This window comes from Cokeromyces recurvatus (assembly GCF_025118155.1).
Source record: "Cokeromyces recurvatus strain NRRL 2243 chromosome Unknown BX663scaffold_6, whole genome shotgun sequence".
Classification (NCBI taxonomy): Eukaryota; Fungi; Mucoromycota; class Mucoromycetes; order Mucorales; family Mucoraceae; genus Cokeromyces; species Cokeromyces recurvatus.
In genome coordinates this window covers 311103-330517 of record NW_026251392.1, presented here as the reverse complement: position 1 = coordinate 330517, position 19415 = coordinate 311103, and the positions used below count along the sequence as shown (strand labels likewise).

At 28.5% G+C, this 19415-nt stretch overlaps 8 protein-coding genes across 8 annotated transcripts; 6 read left to right on the top strand and 2 right to left on the bottom strand.

The window, feature by feature from the left end:
- The first annotated feature begins 101 nt into the window (after nucleotides 1–101).
- Nucleotides 102–1055, top strand: BX663DRAFT_501452 (ER membrane protein SH3). Its single transcript, XM_051526484.1, has 5 exons — nucleotides 102–209; nucleotides 275–358; nucleotides 444–585; nucleotides 663–710; nucleotides 791–1055. The coding sequence occupies exons 1-5, from the start codon at nucleotides 141–143 to the stop codon at nucleotides 982–984; spliced, it is 537 nt and encodes a 178-aa protein (XP_051385024.1). The 5' UTR covers nucleotides 102–140; the 3' UTR covers nucleotides 985–1055.
- A 46-nt stretch (nucleotides 1056–1101) lies between these two features.
- On the bottom strand, nucleotides 1102–3173 carry BX663DRAFT_501446 (transmembrane amino acid transporter protein-domain-containing protein). The gene is made up of 3 exons (XM_051526483.1): nucleotides 2504–3173; nucleotides 1888–2414; nucleotides 1102–1800 (listed from the first exon to the last, which is right to left on the bottom strand). The coding sequence occupies exons 1-3, from the start codon at nucleotides 3103–3105 to the stop codon at nucleotides 1184–1186; spliced, it is 1746 nt and encodes a 581-aa protein (XP_051385023.1). The 5' UTR covers nucleotides 3106–3173; the 3' UTR covers nucleotides 1102–1183.
- A 1985-nt stretch (nucleotides 3174–5158) lies between these two features.
- On the bottom strand, nucleotides 5159–6164 carry BX663DRAFT_501442 (uncharacterized protein). Its single transcript, XM_051526482.1, has 2 exons — nucleotides 5968–6164; nucleotides 5159–5858 (listed from the first exon to the last, which is right to left on the bottom strand). Exon 2 carries the CDS (start codon nucleotides 5765–5767, stop codon nucleotides 5177–5179), a length of 591 nt encoding a protein of 196 aa, XP_051385022.1. The 5' UTR covers nucleotides 5768–5858; nucleotides 5968–6164; the 3' UTR covers nucleotides 5159–5176.
- A 480-nt stretch (nucleotides 6165–6644) lies between these two features.
- Nucleotides 6645–7260, top strand: BX663DRAFT_501440 (uncharacterized protein). The gene is made up of 3 exons (XM_051526481.1): nucleotides 6645–6721; nucleotides 6782–6890; nucleotides 6983–7260. The coding sequence occupies exons 1-3, from the start codon at nucleotides 6715–6717 to the stop codon at nucleotides 7074–7076; spliced, it is 210 nt and encodes a 69-aa protein (XP_051385021.1). The 5' UTR covers nucleotides 6645–6714; the 3' UTR covers nucleotides 7077–7260.
- A 444-nt stretch (nucleotides 7261–7704) lies between these two features.
- Nucleotides 7705–8778, top strand: BX663DRAFT_308627 (uncharacterized protein). Its single transcript, XM_051522059.1, has 3 exons — nucleotides 7705–7851; nucleotides 7917–8290; nucleotides 8367–8778. Exons 2-3 carry the CDS (start codon nucleotides 8175–8177, stop codon nucleotides 8740–8742), a joined length of 492 nt encoding a protein of 163 aa, XP_051385020.1. The 5' UTR covers nucleotides 7705–7851; nucleotides 7917–8174; the 3' UTR covers nucleotides 8743–8778.
- A 164-nt stretch (nucleotides 8779–8942) lies between these two features.
- Nucleotides 8943–10179, top strand: BX663DRAFT_430746 (P-loop containing nucleoside triphosphate hydrolase protein; the record flags this gene model as incomplete). The annotated part of the gene is made up of 3 exons (XM_051522820.1): nucleotides 8943–9418; nucleotides 9489–9950; nucleotides 10017–10179. The coding sequence occupies 3 exons, from the start codon at nucleotides 8943–8945 to the stop codon at nucleotides 10177–10179; spliced, it is 1101 nt and encodes a 366-aa protein (XP_051385019.1).
- A 617-nt stretch (nucleotides 10180–10796) lies between these two features.
- On the top strand, nucleotides 10797–11807 carry BX663DRAFT_430398 (uncharacterized protein; the record flags this gene model as incomplete). The annotated part of the gene is made up of 3 exons (XM_051522797.1): nucleotides 10797–11379; nucleotides 11457–11488; nucleotides 11586–11807. The coding sequence occupies 3 exons, from the start codon at nucleotides 10797–10799 to the stop codon at nucleotides 11805–11807; spliced, it is 837 nt and encodes a 278-aa protein (XP_051385018.1).
- A 1017-nt stretch (nucleotides 11808–12824) lies between these two features.
- On the top strand, nucleotides 12825–14942 carry BX663DRAFT_468801 (Peroxin-3). The gene is made up of 7 exons (XM_051524101.1): nucleotides 12825–13014; nucleotides 13109–13533; nucleotides 13610–13895; nucleotides 13957–14055; nucleotides 14123–14269; nucleotides 14328–14577; nucleotides 14640–14942. Exons 1-7 carry the CDS (start codon nucleotides 12851–12853, stop codon nucleotides 14718–14720), a joined length of 1452 nt encoding a protein of 483 aa, XP_051385017.1. The 5' UTR covers nucleotides 12825–12850; the 3' UTR covers nucleotides 14721–14942.
- The last annotated feature ends 4473 nt before the right edge of the window (nucleotides 14943–19415 follow it).

The window sequence follows — 19415 nt, the reverse complement described above, 5'->3', positions numbered from 1 at the left end:
TTTGATTTGATTTCATTGGATAAAAAGTGGCTTATATAAACCCACTGAATGATTCCCTCCTAAACTTTATTTTTTTTTAATATCCACATATTTTTTTTTTTTTTTTTTTTTTTAGCTTATTTAAAAATCATTCAATCAAAATGGCAAAAGAACATATGCAATCAGCTAAAGTTGTTTTAATTCTTTGTTCTTGTTTTTTTGCTTATGGTGTAGGTTGATAAAAAAAAAGATAAAGAATAATAGTGTATACATGACCTAACTTGTCGAATTATAGACTTATTGGTCAGATTGGGCATTTGATTATTACTTTCTTTGGGCCAATTTGAATGAATATCCAAATGCAGTTACAAGAGCTTCAGTAAATATATTGGTTAATATTCAAAGTTAAAGATATAAATATTCATCTATCTATTATGTATATATACAAATATGTATATTGATAGCAATATTATGTTAATCAACTCAATGCGCCTGACATTATAAAATACATTCCTTTTGCTAACTTGTTAATTGCAGCTGTTGGATTTGCAGCAGGTTTGGCCAACATGACAGATGGTAACATTTTATTTGATGGTGCTTCTTTGGGTAAGTACATGAGCAAATAGATAAAGGATGAGGAAAGAGATATTTGACTTTATTTTTTGTTTTATTTTATTTCATAGTTTTAATGCTTTTCGCCCTTTCTACTCATTCAACCACTGTTAGGCCTGGTAAAATACTATTTCATTTATGATATATATATATTTATGTGTGTGTGTGTATATGTAATATTTATACTATCTCTATACAGCAATCCAGACTATTTCCGAAACTGATGTTGTATCTGAATTGACAAAGAATTTAAAGAATATTGCTGCTGCTCATTTTATCATTACTCTTGCCATTACTGGTATTGTTGGATTACAAATCACTCATTATATTTTAAATAAGAGAGCAGACAATGCTGAAGCTGTTACTGCTTCAGATTCTAAAAAGAACAATTAATTAAAAAAAAAATGTATTATTATTGTAATTAAATAAAACAGTGTACTATGTATTTTATAAAATAAAATAAAAAAAAAAAAAAAAAACTACCAATTTTTATTATTATAAAATGTATATGTGACTTATTTACATGGGATATATTTTACAAAAGTATGATATACATATACATATGTATATATGTATGTATGTATGTATGTATTTAACTAGGGCAGTAGGAAGTAGCAGGTTCAGCAACAGAAGAAAGATGAACCCATGAATTGATATTAACATAGAGAGTATAGATCATGATACCAGTACCAAAGATAATAAGTAGATAATCCCAAATATGATCAAGCATCTTCTTAGAGACCTTTAAATGAAACATACCAGGGAAAATAAAGCAAAGGGGAACACAAGCGATAGAGCCAACCAAGGAAACGAACTTATCTAAATTATCACCACCAATTCCAAAGGCAATAGCAGCACAAACGATACATAAGATGGTTCTATACACATTCTTGGACCATTTGATACCAAGACTCTCTCTACCGCTTGATTTAAATTTATAAAAGAGACCGTTTTCAATAATTTTCAAGGCAGGGAAGAGCATCAAGGGTGCGGTAAGACAGATAGCAAGTGAATATAACAATTGAACTGTAATTGTTAAACGATTAGCAGAAGGGAAATTATAAATGACAGCAGATTGAGTCGTATCACCATAAGCCAAATATGAAAGTGTGCCAATCAAGATATAAATTACACAGACAATAATCATACCTAGCGTTAGAACAAAAGGGAATTTTTCGGGTCGCTCCATAGATTCAACGATTGGAATAACTTGAAGAATAAAAAAAAAAATAATGAGTAAGGTGATGAAGAAAAAAGAAAAAAGAAAAAAGAAAAAAGAAAAAAGAAAAAACTTACTTAAACCAATGCCTTCAAAAGAGAAAGTGGCAGTACCAATCATTAAGGCAAAGTCTCGAGGATTTACAGCAGCCACATTTGGACCAATACCAAAGTCCTTTAAACGAGCAGCTGTAAAATAGATAATACAGACCAAACCAAACAAAATCAAGATATCCGCAATTACAGCCGTAAAAGACAATTTAGCAATATGTCTAACTAATGCAAATGGAATCAAAATAATTAAGGGCATCCAAATATAGTACTTTTGAGCAATATGAGCAGTACAATTAGAAAGAACATCAACTACATTAACAAGATTACCCGAAACAAAAATAAAATAAGAACAAACAAAACCAATTTGAGAGATGCAAATGAAAAACAAGACAATAAAACGAACTATTTGTCCATACAGGACACCGCCAATGTCACCATAAGATCCACCAATTATTTTTTGTGTATTCACTAATCTTAAAAAAGCAAATAAGCAAATAACAGCAATGACGACCATTAAAACGATAGATAAAGCTAAACCACCATTTTGAAACCTACATGAGATGATGCAAAAAAAAAAAAAAAAAAAAAAAATCCAAATCATTATTATTATTAAATCAAAAAAAAAAAAAAAAAAACTTACGCTTTGGGTAAAAAGAGAACACCAGATCCAATAAATGCTTTCAAGAACATAAACATCGCTTTACCAACCGAAGCTTTAGGTGCAGTAGTATCTTCAAGATCTTCTACATGTGCTTCATCTATGAAAGATACTTCATGTTTATGTACAGAAGAGGATGGAATTGTTGAATCATAGCTATCTCTCTTTTCCTCATCAATCATATTATTATCGAGGTTAGGCTTAGAATGTCGATGATGATGATGATGATGGTCATCCAAGTGCTCACCAGCAAAGTTACTATAAAGTGATAAAGAAGAAATCGTTCTGGCCATTGACATTCGTTTTGCAGAAGGTCCAATAAATGAAGATGTATTCGTTCTGCTTGAAACCTTTGGACGAATCTGTTGTCGATTCATTTGATATTGTCCCGTAGTATTCATTCGGTTAAAATGAGGACGGGGCATATTATTTTGATTTGGCATTGTCGCCATAGGAGTAAAATGGGTATAACTTGTCCTCTTTTTGTCCTCCTTCCTATATCTTGGTAATTCATATGATTTACTGCGAATCTTTGATAGATCTGCAGTACCTCTTACGTTATTATTATTATTGTTATCTGACATAATATTAAGAAAGCAATGAAATAAGAAATAGAAATAATTAAAAAAAAAAAAGATAAAGTCAAGAAGAGTATGTTTTATAGGTAGAAGAATGATTCATTCATTCATTCATTCGTTTATATACAAATATATCTTAGTAGGCATATCTGACTTTGAAATATTTCCCAGCAAACCATTTTCATGTTTGTAAACTGGTAAAAAAAAAAGTGAAACCTATTCAGGTTTAGGAACTCTACGTCATATCCAAAACTGGCATTTGATCGTATAATAATAATAACACACCATCACATATTTATTAGACATTAAAAAGAGTATTCGAATCAAAATCAAGATTAGTATCATTATGCATTATAAAAGCATATTATCCTCAACTTATTGACTCAACATAATACCTATGTTGCTGTATAACAAAGGATAGAGATGGAAAGTAACAAAAAGACTAGTGTCCCTGATAAAAAAAAAAGTTAATTTTGATTTTCTTCCAATTACGGCCACATATAACTTACTATTATTATACCGACATTTTTTTTTAAAAAAAAAGGGATTACCATCAGATATGTCAGTTTAAATAGTCTATTCGTTGTACCTCATAAATCTATTAATATACATACAAATAGATTATACTAGAGTGAGTAGAGTGAGTGGAGTGAGTGGAGTGAGTAGTAGTAAATACATGATAACTAGAGTTGTCTTTGAGAAAAAAAAACTAAGTTTATGATAAAAATAAAGTATATTAAAAGATATTGCTATTAAAATAAAGTATATTTGCTTGACATAACGAAACAGCATATTCGAATTGCCATTGTACTAGATATAATAGAAATATGAAGGATGACATATATTGTAACAGTAGTAATAGCTTTTGGTGTTATGGTTGTTATAATTATGATATATCTTCATATTGATGCGTGCTACGTGTCCCAGAATTTATATCTATGGTAACAGCAACAATAGCTTCAAGAAGAATAAAGATTACCAAGTAACAAAGTGTAATATACATATCAATAGCATAAAAACTTATTAGCATTAAAAGAAATAGTAAACATGATCAATTTAATGCCGCTGTTGTGGGTTATGAAACAAATAGTCAGAACATATTATATGCATAAGCTGAAAGGTTGACTGTTCAAATAATCCATATAACGGTTCTCCCTTCTCTTTTGTTGTTTTACCTTTTTGTTTCAAATAGTGACTTATTTTATCAATGGTGTAACATTGTCAACTTCAAATTATTACTTGTCAAAATAAGATTCTAATATTTATTTGGATTATACTAAAAAAAAAAAATCAATCCAGTTAAAATAATAAGTAAATTCAAGCTAGGCTCTTACAAACGACCAAGTCAAACAACATACAAGACTAGGAAAAGAGAAACAAATATAGATAAATTATACAAACAAATTAAAAGGGAATGTCGGAGGAGGGAAAATATTCAGGGTAAATAAAAGGGAAATGTACATTTATGTAAAAAAAAAAAAAATGGATCGTATCCATCAAGTAAAAGATTATATGATTGGATAAAATTCAAGTAAGTCAACATTGTTATTTATTAGCGTAAATTTATTTTCAAAGCTTAATATTCAATATATTGAAAACTTTAAAAAAAAAAGACAATTATTGGAATTTTTTTTTGGTATCAATGATGATATCATAGTAACGAATTTATTTTACCCCACGTTCATTAATTCATTGTCATACAAATGACATAGTCAAATGAATGATGAACCAACCAATTGTTGTTATTCTCTTCGGACAACGGTCATATGATCCACTATGTTGACACGACTAAAAGTATGCTTCGGAATAACTTTATCAATTATAACTAACTAACACTTGTATATTAATGCTACAATGATTTTTTTTCTTTCTCCCCTTTCCACCTCCCCTTTTTTTGTTTTCCAAATCCAGTATTATTCATTCTCAGCAGATATGAATATTATCTTGATGCTCCTTATTCACTTCACTGTGATTGAAAATAAAAATTAAAGTCATGATATTCATTTTTTATAATAAAGACGAAAGATATGTATAACAGCTCCTTCTCTCTCTCTCTTTTTTTTTTTTTTTTTTTTTTTTATTCAATTCTTCTACTCAAAACACTATGTAATTCACTAGCAGGTTGCTCCAAAGTGCCTAATAATTTACGTGCAGGAGCCTCAATGGTACCTACTAATTGAGCTCGAAGTTGATTAAGAGGAGGTAAATCGACTATCTTTAAAATATCCTCTTGAGTCAGCAAGACATCATCTAATTTACCACCCAAGAGCAATAGTTTTTTGTTCTTGGACATTGTCTCCACTAATTTTTTTAGTGCACTGGGATCTTCAACCTTATTTAAAGATAAAACACAAGTAGGTCCTGCTATTAAGGGCTTTAAATTGGCATATTTTGTTTGACGTAAAATCGCAGAAAAGATGCCTGTACGTAAGACGGTAAACTTGGCTTGATTTGTTATTTGACTTATTTGCTGTCTAATCTGAGTGAATTCCTTGACTGCCAAATTGCTGTGTTGGAAAATAAACACAGCTTGATTGTTTTCTACAATCTCATTATATTGATTATAAAGGTAGGTACGTCTAGGAGGATGAACGACTGCTTTTTTTTCTGTAGCATCTATATTGCATATGATAGAATCTATTAAAACATATACATAGATATATATCATTATTACTTACAAGTACGTATACAACAGGGGGCAGCAACAAAAATGTTATTATTATTGACAGGTTTTAAATTACGAATCAATGAATGACTAACTATAAGAATTAAAAATTAAACATCATTACAAGTCTTTATAGATGACACTCTTTCTCTTTCTCTATTTTCTTTTTCATTTTTTTTTAATTCCATAAGTTCATTAATTACCAGATCTTAAAGACATTATTATGTGGAGAAATAGTTTTTTAAAAAAAAAATATGGATGTTAATTAACGGGGATTGTTCTGCATGCTTGTCTAAACAGACCCACCAGTCTATGAAATTCAAGGTCACACTATGATATTATCCAATCATATTGTTTTGAGTTTGAATTTATATTTATTTCATATTAAAGTAGGAGTAGTAGTAGTAGTAGTAGAAGAGACTTGTAAGTACATGTTAGTAGACTGCTTAATTCATTCTATATAATAATTTATATTAGCCTAGCTTTCCCATCTTCTTTTTTTTTTCTTTCTTTCAATAACTATATAATTTATTCTAAAAGCAAAACATGTCCTATTAAATCGAGAATTGTCTGAAATTTAATAAAGTAAAACTTTGTAGTATAAATGAGCCGATGTTTTACATTTTGAATGAAATAGTTAAATAAACTAGAGTTTAAAGAAATTACAGTTTATAGAAAAATGTATGTAAGATAAACTATATTTTACTAATAAAGAAGTGATAAATTTACCAGTTTGTTGTATTAAAGTCTGCCCTTACTATTTTTTTTTTATTTATTTTGTACTTGATAAAAAAAAAAAAAATTTCCGCTCAACCAGCCAAAAATTCTCGTTTGAGTTATTTTTTTTTTTTTCTATCAAATTCTATTTTTTTTTATCTCCTTTTTTTCTCCTTATTTTATTTTTTTTTATTTCTTCTTTCCTCCCCAAACTATCTCGATATTAAAAGAAAATGACCCGTAAGTAGCATAAGGATAAGAAAGATAAGGTAATATAAAACTAAATGTAAATATGTAAAGGTGGTAATCAAAGAGAACAAGCTCGTTTAAAGAATTTGAAAAAGAAGGAAAAAGAGAATAAGGGAAAGACTAACCTTAACGGGTTAACTATAAATCAAAAGAAAGAAAAGTAATGAATCTTGTGTGTAAATGGGTTTAAAAATAAGAAAAGTAAAGAACTTTGGTTTTGTAATTAACCCAGTTCTTTTTTATTTTTTTTAGTGATGCTGCTATCATGCGAGCTAAACAAGAAGCTGCTCTTGCAAGAAAGGCACAAGAGGCTGCTAACGGTGGTGCTAATGGAAAGAAGAAATAAGATCCCTTTTCTTATAAATGTTTCCTTGAATTAGCATACACATATTAAAATTTTCTGTACTCTCATATATACACATATACATTCATATACATTCTAGTTTATATACATAAAGAAAATTATATACACTTTGTAGACAAAAAAAAAGTAAAATAAAACTGAAATGACTACACTGCACTTTTTATAATGGATTATAAAGTTTATCCGCTACAGTTAGCTTCAAAAAGTTAAATCCTCTTTTTAGTAAAGCAATACTCTTCTATCATCTGCGCTATCCTTCAAGAAATTGAAGTATGATGGCATCTCTTTATGAGTTACTTTTTTTTTTTTTTTTTTTTTTTTTTTTTTTTTTTTTTTAATTAAACTCAATCATCTGTTAATAATTCTACATTAAAAAGGAGTATTATTATCACAACAAAACCGAAAAAAAAGGCAAATGTCAAACTCTAATAATTTGATTTATTATGGTATATTTCAATGAAGGTTACATAATACATACAATAATACTAGCTACTACAACGTAGATCATAGTTGTGCAAAAAAAAAAAAAAAAAAAGGATTATTATGTAATCCGATTTTTTTTTATTTTTATTTAATATTAAAATAATAATAATCATGGTCAACTTTTCCTCTCTTCCAAAAAAAAAAAAAGACAATGGGATATAAATATAAAATTAATCCATCTTCTTACGATATCGCAACTCATGTTCAGATAGAAATCAAACCTCATGACCTTATTTATATAGATCTGATCAAACGTCGATTAAATAGAAACATTGTAAATAAATATATATAAAGAAATGTTCTTATATCATCCTATTGATCCGTTTTGAATTAGATTAGAAAAAATGATCAAATCAAGTGGCACGTTCATGGCAAAGATTTAATAATCAATATTCTCAATGTAGAAAGTTCAGTTAATTCCAATCTTGAAAAAAAGATCAATAATGATACTCAGTTTTCATTTACAAAACATGTTGCCCCCACTATTGAACTATCTAATGAGGATCAAAAAGACATTTACATTACGAGTTTAAAAGAAATGATGCGTAAATACATGTACAAACAAAGTTAATGTTAAATTAGACTAATTTACATGCAATGTTTTTAGGGAGTTCATTAGAGAATTCAGAGGCTTATTATAAACTTGGTATTCCTGTTGTTAAATCTATTTTGATACATGGCGTATCTGGTGTAGGAAAAAAGAGACTAGTAAAGTAAATATACATGATAATAATAATAATAACATTAACAAAAAAAGAAAAACATGTAATTTAATCAATTGCTTGGTAGACTTGTCAATGAAGTACTTGGTTGTACAATGTATGAAATATCAATTCACGATTTACTTTTATTTAATGAAGAAGAATATGATCTTGTTCAATTCAAAAAATATAATCCTTTCTCTTTATTATTGAATAAAGTTATTCAACAGCATATACCAGCTACAATTGTTATACATGATCTAGATGCACTTGATAAAAATAATAACAAGACAACAAAGATATTAACTATTTTATCAGAAGGGATTCAAAAGATTGTTAACAAGGGATCTAGTTGCTCTGTAATCGTTATTGGCTTAGCATGTCAGCTTAGATCATTGCCTCAATCACTTCAAAATTCAGATATATTTGGACAGCATATGTTAATTCCTATACCCTCACGGTAAGTTATCAAAAGATAAAAAATAAACAAGTACTTATACAATTATCTCAAGTCCACAACGAAAGGCGTTGTTGAAATATTTCTTGAAAGATTTGCAATTAAAAGAAATAGAATCAGAGACAATAGATACGATTGATTATTATGCAACTCAAATTAGTATGGTAAATATACATTTAGTATATATGTTTACAGTAACATGTATTAATGAAAAAAAAAAAAAAGAAAACATCTGGTTACGTCGCTAGAGATTTAAAACTACTTGTTCGACAAGCTAAATTAAAAGCAATGAGATCTGTTCATGACTCGAATCATAACTTGATTGATCAATTTAAACAATTATCGATATCAACAACTGAACAAAAGAAATATAAAGTCCAATTATCAGATTTTGAGTATGCATTAGAGATCTATAGACCTTCTCAACAAATAGGAATACCAACAGAATCAATTACAAGAAAAAAGAAATCAAAAAGCTGGGATGATTTAGGCGGTTATGAAAAGATAAAGGATAGAATAAAGCAAGCAGTTTTATTACCTTTATTAAAACCAGATGTATTTATCAGATTAGGAGTGAAGCCTCCATCAGGGTTATTATTGTACGGTCCATCTGGTTGTGGTAAAACTGCTCTTGCGCAAGCATTAATGTCAGAATCAATGATGAATGTTATATCTATTAAAGGGTTCATATTAGAATTTACTTGCTATTTTTTTTTTTTTTTTTTTTTTTTTTTTGCTAATATGTTGTAATAGGCCTGAAATATTTTCAAAGTATCTTGGCGAAACAGAACATAAAATACGAACATTGTTTTCTACAGCTAAACGTATTTCTCCTTGTATCGTTTTCATTGATGAAATGGATTCAATAGCTACAAGAAGAGGATTTGATATGAATGATGAGGGAAGTAATGGAGTCAATGAGCGTGTCTTGAGTACATTGCTGAATGAGATTGATGGTGTTGAAGGTAGACAAGGTGTTGTTGTAATCGGCTGTACGAATCGACCAGATCAAATTGATGATGCTTTACTTCGACCAGGTCGTCTTGATCAACTTATCTATGTTAAATTACCTACATTTGAAGATCGTGTAGATATTATTCAAAGACTTTTAAAAACTATCTCTGTTACAAATAATAAGGATGAAGCGATTGATCCTATTGAATTAGCTAAGCAAACCGAATTTTGTTCTGGTGCAGATTTAGAAAACCTATTTAGGTAAATGTATTTATAGTATATCTAGATTACAAGTATACTAAATAAGTATATATGTATATATATTAGAGAGGCTGGTACAGTAGCTCTCCGGAAGGATATAAATACAAAATATATTACTAAACAGCATATTCAAGAAGTAATAATACCAATTTGTGAAAAAGCAGAGGATCAAATATTAGATGGAAGACTAGATATTTATGAACGATTTTTACATGAACATCAGCAATAGACTTGCGTATATATAATATATTAACGGATTATACATGTCATTTTATACATATACATATTTGTATATAAATATACAATGTATGTCATTTTTTGATTTGTGTCGGGTATATCTTATTTTAAGGGAATCTATTTTTATTGGCTTATTTAAGGTTGATAATCCTATGTAGTATAAAAAATCAATAGCAGCAGCCACTTACTAATAATTATACCTTATTACAGTGTATAATATAAAAATAGCCCTTTTGAGTAACAAAGAAAAGGATATACATGTATTTATATATATAATACTTTTTTTTTTTTTTTTTTTTTTTTACTACTTTTCTTTCTTTCTCTTTTTTCCTTTTCCTTTTTCTCCTTATTTATATATGTATGGTGATGGTGTCATTTATATCAAAGATAAAGAATAAATATCGAATCTTATTTTTATGTACTTTATTTGTATCCTTTTCACTCTATTTTTCTAAAAAAATGGGTTTCGAAAATCAAAATTTGACATTCATCAATAATGTACAAGACGAGGATAACTTGAGAATAGAAGAATGTAAAACTACAAGCCGTCGAGACTTTATTCATTCCAATCATACTCAACTGCCCGAAAGAAATCATTTCTATTTGAATATGAATAACAATACACTTACATATCAGCCTCATGTCCTCGTCTTATCCATTGTACAAAACCATCAAGACTATATAGATCATTTCTTTCAATTATTAGATAATACTCATTATTCAAATAATCGTATCTCTATCGCCCTTTTGGTCTCTGACTCTAGTGATCAATCCCTTGAGAAACTCTATACAGCCATTCATCAATTTCAAAATAGATGGAGACAGACACAGACGTTTTATAAAATTGACGTCTATGAAAAGAATTTTCAATTAGATTCTAGACCTGACACAATGGAGGATCCCTTAAATTCAAAGAGAGCTTATTTGGCAAGAGCTAAAAATTTTCTCTTAACAGCAAGTTTAAGAGAATATCATGAATGGGTTTCATGGATAGATATAGAACTTTATGATTATCCAAGGACAATCTTTGGAGATTTGATAAAATTTGACATGGATGTCATCGTACCTAATTGTTTATTAAAACGAGAGGATGATAATGAATTTTGGGGTTACGATCGAGATAACTGGCAAGAAAGTGACTTGTCTTTAGAAAGACAATATAATTTACCTGAACACGAAGTTTTAATGGAAGGTATAAACAAAATAAATAAATAAATAAATAAATAAACTAATCACGCTACTATAACAATCCTACTCTTCTTATTCTAGATTATAATAAATATGCAATAGGTCGTCATTTAGTAAATATTCATCTACTTGTATAAGTCTATATCGAGTACTAACTTAACTTTATAAATAAATAAATATATACATATATATACATATATATTTATATAGCTCATAAATATGCCAACAAATACTGGAAAAGAGGACATTGTACCATTAGATGGGGTGGGTGGTACGTTTATATTCGTTAAATCAACTGTACATAGAGAAGGCGCCATATTTCCTCCGTTTATCTATCAACATCATTTAGACACAGAAGGCTTTGCAAAGATGGTGAAATCCATGGGCTTTTCTGTTTATGGTATTCCAAGTTATATCATATATCATTTTTAATATAAATAAATAAAATTAAAGTTACCTGAAGGATGGCCAATTTACCCCTAGTCAGTTCAAAAAAAAAAAAAAAATTAATATTAACGAAAGGAAAGTCAAGTTAATATTATGAAAAGAGAAAAGGGTTTTAGGAATAGGGTTCGGGTAGTCGGTCTATATCAGGGAGTGTGTCTAAATTCGGAATAGAATTATAAGCTAAATAGTCTAATCTCATGTCATATAGGAATATATGAAGGATCAATTTATCTTCTTTCTTGGGCGGTGTTTTCTCTTATATATCTTGGACTAATTCTCTTCGATTAGGTTTATAAAGGGTAAGTTGGGAAGCATAAATAATAGCTTACATCCCTATGCTTCAACTGCTTTCAGAATAAAATGACTGTGGTAGACTTTATAATTATCCATCATGATGAAATTCATTTATATCCATAACTGATTTTGATAAAACATAGCTCTGTCTTCCTTCATAGGCTCACAATATAATATCGAAGCTCGAATATCTAGAATACATCTCCCTCCAGGGCATATTTACTTGTCTATATGAATAGTATTATGTATTTTTTCCCCCTTAGTATAAACATATAAACCACGATACAATCGATATTTATATGTCATAATGAGCGTACCATTTTATTCCTTCTTACATTTGTAAAAATTACTGATGAATTATTATTAACCAAGTTCATAATAAAAGTCATTATGACTACTAAATAGATTCATTAAATCTCTCAAAAGATATTAACTGGTCGAGATTGTTCTTCTGCATTCTCTTGTTAACAAAAACATTAATATTTATGTCTCTTATATAGGACAGCAGAAGTTTTTATTTTTCTTTACTAACAAGTTTTACGTTGTCTAAATTTTTATATTAATGCATCTACAATTAACAAAATTTTTAACAAAGTGTTACTTTCACCCGAAAAGACTGTAACAATAAATTATGATTAGTCCTCCGCAATCCTTCATGTGAAAAAAAAAAAAAAGACCCCCATAAATTATTATTACTATTTGGTCTATCCTTCTTTTGCTCTCATCTTAGGAAAATGACCTTGATTACATCAATAAAAGATTACATAAAACGACATCGTCAAGGTCTTTTAATTACTGCTACTATTGCTGGTGGTGGTTACTTGGCTGGAAAATATGCTTCTAATAAACTTCGAGATATTCAAGAAAAGTCTACTGCTGAGAGATTAGCAAAAGAAAAGTAAATAACGTAAAATGGATTTTCATAACTTTTCTTTTTCTTTTTCTTTTTAACCTTTTCTCCCTTTTTCTTTTTAATATTATTATTAACATAGCCTTAAACGTCGATTTCAACAAAACCAAAATGATTGTGTATTTACTGTATTATCACTTTTGCCTACATTGGGAGATCAGATCTTGACAGAGATGAACATTGAAAAAGATTGGGCTAAATTACAAGAATCAAGAAAACTTGAAAAAATCGAATTAAAATTAAAACAAGAGAGGGAACATGCTGCTATCTTTAAAGAAGAGCAAGAAACGATGAATCAGTTAAAGGAGACAACAGTAGATTCTGTAGTATTGATAGAAAATAATCAAACGCAGGAAGAGTCGGAACAAAAGAATAATAATAATCAAACTATGCTGGATTCAAGTGTAGGAAGTTTAACTTCTTCAATTAGCGAAGTAGATCAACGACCTGCAGGCATTTTAAGTAAAAAGGAAAAACATATTCTCTGGGAAGACATCAAGTCAAAAAGTAACAAGTTATATTTGTGCATGTATCGTAACATTTATTCATCTATTTTTTTTTTTTTGTATTGTTTCATATGCAGGCTTTATTCGTACCTTGACATCTATTTATTCAGTCACATTGTTGACCTTATTAACTCATATTCAATTAAATCTATTGGGTCGATTTACATATATTTGGTCTGTCTCTATCCTTAATAAAAGTGAGCCTACGATTAGATTACAACAAGAAGGTGAAGAACCTGATGTTGGATTCTTGGATCCTCAAATTGAACGTATGTTTTTGAGTGTAAGTTGGTGGCTACTCCATCGTGGATGGAAGAGTTGTGCAAAAAGAGTAGAAGAAGCTGTCAATGAAATAGTTTCAAGGTATATCCCTACAAAATAGCCCAAATAATGATGATAAGCAGTTTAACTCGTTATATGATAGTATCCCATTGAAGAGTACATTGAATTATCAAGAAGCAGAAGAATTATTAAGTAAGCTTCGTACACGAATTGAATATGAACAAGACAATAAGCCAATTAGGTAGGTAAACTAAGACGTATATATCACATGCATGACTCTTAACCTCCTCCTTCTCTCCCAAAACAAGTTATCAATCATGGATGCTGCCTAATACAGAAGAAGAAGAGTTAGAATATATTCGAAGCGTTGGATTTGATGAAGTATATGCTAAAGAAAATACTTCAACTATTTCCCTTAAAAAGTTATTAAATGAAACAAGAGACTTTATTGATAGGTAAAAAAAAAAAAAAAAAAAGCTTAATAGCATCTATTGTTTAACATTTTGTCTATAGTCCTGACTTTTATCAAGTATTAAATTCATGTTTAAATGAAGTATTTGCTATCTTTAATCATCATACTTTTGTAACGTCTTTATTACCTCAAAACAATTCTTTAATGTTGGGCAGTAGTATTCGAGAGCTTTCACCTGCTGAAGTGCTTCAATTAGAGAAACAGGAAAGTAAAAAGATGACATTGGCTAATCTTTTACCTATAATTGGTAGACAGTCTCATCTAGTCATTGCTGGAAATGAATACTTGAATGTAAGAAACATAGACAGTTACTTGATATTGTTTTTATTTTGTAATAACCATCTTATAATTAGGCTTTTGCATATATTAAAGAGTTACAAGCTTTCTCTGCTTTAATTTACACATACTATGGTGATGAGGTAAAAATAGCTTAATAAAGATTACATATATTCTGATTTCATGTTTCGAGTGCTGCTGCATATAAAATTATATTTATTCCTTTTTTTCTTTTTTAAAAGAAAAAAAAAACCTTGATATGCTCAATAAATCTTGCTTATAAAATTTAGCAGATAAAATTATTTTACCTTTGTTTTTAATGCAGTATTATTCGCGTATTAACCAAAGCACTTGTCCAAAAAAAAAAAAAAAAAAAAAAAAAAAAATCTTCCTTCTGTATACTTTGATACCTTGTGAATGATAAAAAGGAACTATTCTCTCAGATGCGTAGATTAATTGAGTGTGTGCCATTTAAAAAAGTCATGATTTCAAAGGTTAATTTGCATCAACATGGACTAGATGAGTAAGTTTAAACTTGACTAGTTTGTATTGAACAAGAAAGATATTTTTCTTTTTTTTTTCTTTACATGTAAAGATAGAAACCAGTAACATGAACAAAAGTGTATTAATACTTTATTTAAATATTTTTTTCCACTTACAAGCTATTCATCATTGGTAATAAAGAAGTGTATATTTAATTCATGATGAATTTAGTAATCCATAAACATTTTTTTTCCATGTGTATACATATACATTAATAAAGAAGAAGTTATCTATCCAGCTATACACTACACATCTTTATTATTATTATTATGTTGAGTACATATTCAAGAAATACGTTAAAGAAAATTCACACTTTTAAATAATATTTAGGAAATAATAGATTTTATTACAATTATACAGTTTATAAGCAATAATATGTATTTTATATATAAAAGAGAGCTAAAAAATAAAAGTTAGTAAGAACATTATTTTATAAAAAAATAAAATAAAAAGTCAATAAAAAACCAATTGAACATTCAGGTCTAAAATATGGGGTGGAGGGTCTAAAATATAACATTATGGAGAGATAATACTAGAATGACGATTGTTGAGACCAAGTTGCTGAAGAGACCCATTTGTTGCACCCAGCCCGGTGGGGATATAGAGACGCCTACCCTCTACCTATTACCCATCAGTAAAGGGTAGAATGATATACTAGTTGCCCACCTTCACATCTACCTGTCAATGTGTCCCGCATAGATAGAGATATATTTATATGTATATCGTCATCATTATGTTCAAGTCTATGGTTTTTAAAGAAGAAGAAGAAGAAGAAGAAAGAGAATAAGATAAGAGAATAAATAGAGAAGAAGAAGTATAATAAATAGAGAAGAAGAAGGATAATAATAAGAAAAGATAATAAAGAATAAGAAGGATAATAGTAAGAAAAGATAATAAAGAAGAAGAAGGATAATAGGGAAGAAAGAGGAATTTTGTTTGAAAAATAAGACGTGTTTATATCCCTTTTTTTTTATTTTTCCTTTTTTTTTTTTTTTTTTTTTTTTTTTTTTTTTTTTTTTTTTTTTTTTTTTTTTAGCTTACTTTTTTTAAGGAGAGAAAATGTAGAGTAAGTGTATTAAAATATACGTGTGATTAATTATGAAAATCATGCATTGTATAAATTTTTTTTTAAAAAAAAAAGCTAAAATTATTATGTGTACTACTGCAGTCTAAAGAAGGAATATGTTTCATCAAAAAAAGTAAATAAATATTAATTATAATTTGTATTCTATACAATTAACTAACTACTCTTCTGTAATAAAACAAAGCATTAAACATTTTATATCTTTTTATCTTTTTGTTCATGTATACATTATTATAAGCAAAGCATAAAATGTACCTTTTCAAAAAAGGAGAAGATAAGGAAAAAAATGTAGTAATTAAAAAAGATAAACAAAGGAGAAAGTAGGAATTCAAAAGAGGAAACATGTATACAATATGTAAATAACGAAAGGAGCCTAGGCCGTTTTTTTTTTTTTTTTTTTTTTTTTTTTTTTTTTTTTTGCTTTGTTTCTTAATCAAGAAGAAGGATCAGCACTAATGTATTTTCATATCATGCATATTGTTCTATTAATATATTATTTTAGGTTAACCAAATGGCGTATAATATTACTATACTATATAGAAAGTAGCGTGTAACAAACAACAATAAGCAAAATCTAGAGCGTACATAAGCTAATGTTATCTTTATTACTACATAGTACAGCATAGTATAGTACAGTGCAGTATAGTACAGTATAGTATGTATATAATGACTGTATCATGATATTATCATTTTATATACAAGGAAATCAATTTAAACATTTTCATAGACACTAATTTAATAAGAAGAAACAAAATAAAGACGTATGTAAACAATCTAAACATATAAGCCTCATTATATATTTAATTTATGATGTGTATAGGCAATATAGTAAATTATTATGATTTACTATATGCAGCAATGTAAATACTGAGGATAAGAAAAGTATGCATATTTTTTTTTTTTTGCTAATTTCTTGTGTTTCCTCACGCAGATTTAAAAAAAATGGGGGGGGGGGGAGAGAGAAGAAGAAGCACAAGAAATTAGAAAAAAAAAAAAAAAAAACACCGGTTGTTTGAAGTTCAATTCGTGGATTGTGAGAGGGTCATTTCACACTTTATTTTATATAAAAATATTAGGTATTGAATTGGAATATGATTCAAACAGTTATCAAACTGGTTCTTTGAATGTTGAATTATATTTTCAAAATGTTGAATAGGAACTTCATTCGCAGCACCGACAATTCTTTCTTGCAGGGTTTCGGTATCTTTAAGCTTTTAACGTCTAACTTTATGTTTAACCAACGCCCAAAATTGCTCGATGGGATTAAGCTCTGGCGAATATGGAGGAAGATACACGCACTTATAGTTGTTATAGAACAAGCTCTGTATATAACATCTTGTAAATAATATAAAACTTATTGACATCCAATCGTCTAGATGTATCAATTATAAGACATCGTATCATTTCTAAAATCTTTATTTTTATAACCTCGACAAAGGATTCAGGTCGTCTTTGATCTAATAAAATAAAATATAAAAAATATCAGGAACATATACTCAGATTGAATAATAAATTTTTTATTTAAAACTTAATCAGATCAATCCCTTGAATCAACAAGACGTGTATATATGAATACTAACATTGTTCCATGACTCTTGTTCTTTTCTATTTATTTTATCTCTTTGATTTAGGATTCATTAGTATAATACATGTAGTTGTGTAGACACGAAATAGTCCTTATATCATTCTTTTTGCATTAAATAAACAAGTCTCAAACTATACTTCCTTCTGTTCTCTTTCTTTTTTTTTCTTCTTTAAATTATACCATCACATTTAATATGCACATTATTTGAACTCACACTACTGTTATAATTTTTGTCAATTATCCTCATATGTGTGATAAGCGACTTTAATAACTTTACCCAATATAGGATTATCCATATCAATTACATCCATTATACGGATTTTAGTTTCGTGCTGATTGGAGACTAGCAATTAAGAACTTATCAAAAGCTTCAGCATCCGTCATATTAGAGATACCCGATTTTAATTTTTAGAGACTTATGTGTACATCAATCAGAAATGAATGATATTTGCTCTAACCTTAGTATTTATTCTGAAAAAATCAACAATCAAAAATCAGCAATCAAAAATCAAAATTGTGTGTGTGTGTGTTTTTTTTTTTTTTTTTTTTTTTTTTTTTTTTTTTGTAACTTAAAATACGCCCGTAATTCTCATTTTAACGATATATAGCCTCAATCTATAGGTTCTTTGTCTTGTATAGCCAAGTTTTGGTACCAAATATTTATTGTAGAATTCACTAAGGTGGTAGCAGATTTGCCTGTTTGATCATTGTCATAACTTCTAAAGTTTTTATAGCTCTCTACATATCTTACCCAACTACCAATGTTAAGAGGATTCATAGATCTTCTATCATTTTTATCAGCTTTGGCCACTAAGTCAATATCCTTAATATCCTTCCTTATTATTAAAGTAGTTATTTTTAATGTTAGATAGCTTATTCGATGTATCAGCTATAACAAGTCTGCCATCAGTTTCATACCGTTTTTTTTTTGTTCCCCCATCATTAAAAATTTACTATTTATATTATATTATGTTATTATTATTACTGTTATTATTATCGTCTATCATTGATGAGTCAATTGCCTCTGAACTAATATTTTTTTTTCATTATCCCAAAACTGTGTTCTATAAAAAGTTGTCTGCTTATTTTTGCCATACAAGTTTTTTTTTATATTAACTTATTCTTTCATGTTTTTTCATGTACGTCGTTGTTTTTTAATTTGTTAAATTTAATAATATTTTCTTCGTTTGTCAATTCTTTACATAATATTTCTTCTATTTCAAGTCTTTGTGTATAACCAAACTAATTTCCTTACTGTTACATATTATAATTTACAAGTATTCTGTAACCGCAACAAATATGACAGTAGTTCTAAATAAATAATGTGTAACTTTTTATAGCAATTGTACTACACAATACGTATTAACTTTAGAGCCCATCCTCCCTTTTTCATTTTTTTTTTTATTTTATATGAGAAAAAAAAATTATTGAAGAGGAAGTCCTTTATAGTGTAGAGGTGGATTAGATTCTGTTCTTGTTTGCTTCTACTACAGCCGTGTTACTCCCAGGAATGCCCTCAATGCTGCGGGCTTTCCTCTCTTGCATGGTAGGAAATGACCCCGCGATTTAACAACATCTTTTTATCGACCTCCATTGGAGGCCTGGTGTTGAACATTGGATCCTGGAAGGTAGCATGTTATC

Excerpts from the sequence above, each read along its gene's own strand:
- BX663DRAFT_501440 (XM_051526481.1), top strand. Across the intron at positions 6,891-6,982 it reads ATAAATCAAAAGAAAGAAAA|TGATGCTGCTATCATGCGAG; the intron begins GTAATGAATCTT and ends TATTTTTTTTAG.
- BX663DRAFT_501452 (XM_051526484.1), top strand. The coding sequence starts at position 141 with ATGGCAAAAGAACATATGCAATCAGCTAAAGTTGTTTTAATTCTTTGT. Across the intron at positions 210-274 it reads CTTGTTTTTTTGCTTATGGT|ACTTATTGGTCAGATTGGGC; the intron begins GTAGGTTGATAA and ends GTCGAATTATAG. Across the intron at positions 359-443 it reads ATGCAGTTACAAGAGCTTCA|CAATATTATGTTAATCAACT; the intron begins GTAAATATATTG and ends GTATATTGATAG.
- BX663DRAFT_468801 (XM_051524101.1), top strand. The coding sequence starts at position 12,851 with ATGACCTTGATTACATCAATAAAAGATTACATAAAACGACATCGTCAA. Across the intron at positions 13,534-13,609 it reads GGAAGACATCAAGTCAAAAA|GCTTTATTCGTACCTTGACA; the intron begins GTAACAAGTTAT and ends TTTCATATGCAG. Across the intron at positions 13,896-13,956 it reads GTCAATGAAATAGTTTCAAG|TATCCCATTGAAGAGTACAT; the intron begins GTATATCCCTAC and ends GTTATATGATAG.
- BX663DRAFT_308627 (XM_051522059.1), top strand. The coding sequence starts at position 8,175 with ATGTTTTTAGGGAGTTCATTAGAGAATTCAGAGGCTTATTATAAACTT. Across the intron at positions 8,291-8,366 it reads GGAAAAAAGAGACTAGTAAA|ACTTGTCAATGAAGTACTTG; the intron begins GTAAATATACAT and ends ATTGCTTGGTAG.
- BX663DRAFT_501446 (XM_051526483.1), bottom strand. The coding sequence starts at position 3,105 with ATGTCAGATAACAATAATAATAATAACGTAAGAGGTACTGCAGATCTA. Across the intron at positions 2,415-2,503 it reads GTTCTCTTTTTACCCAAAGC|GTTTCAAAATGGTGGTTTAG; the intron begins GTAAGTTTTTTT and ends CATCTCATGTAG. Across the intron at positions 1,801-1,887 it reads TTTTGAAGGCATTGGTTTAA|TTATTCCAATCGTTGAATCT; the intron begins GTAAGTTTTTTC and ends TTATTCTTCAAG.
- BX663DRAFT_501442 (XM_051526482.1), bottom strand. The coding sequence starts at position 5,767 with ATGATATATATCTATGTATATGTTTTAATAGATTCTATCATATGCAAT.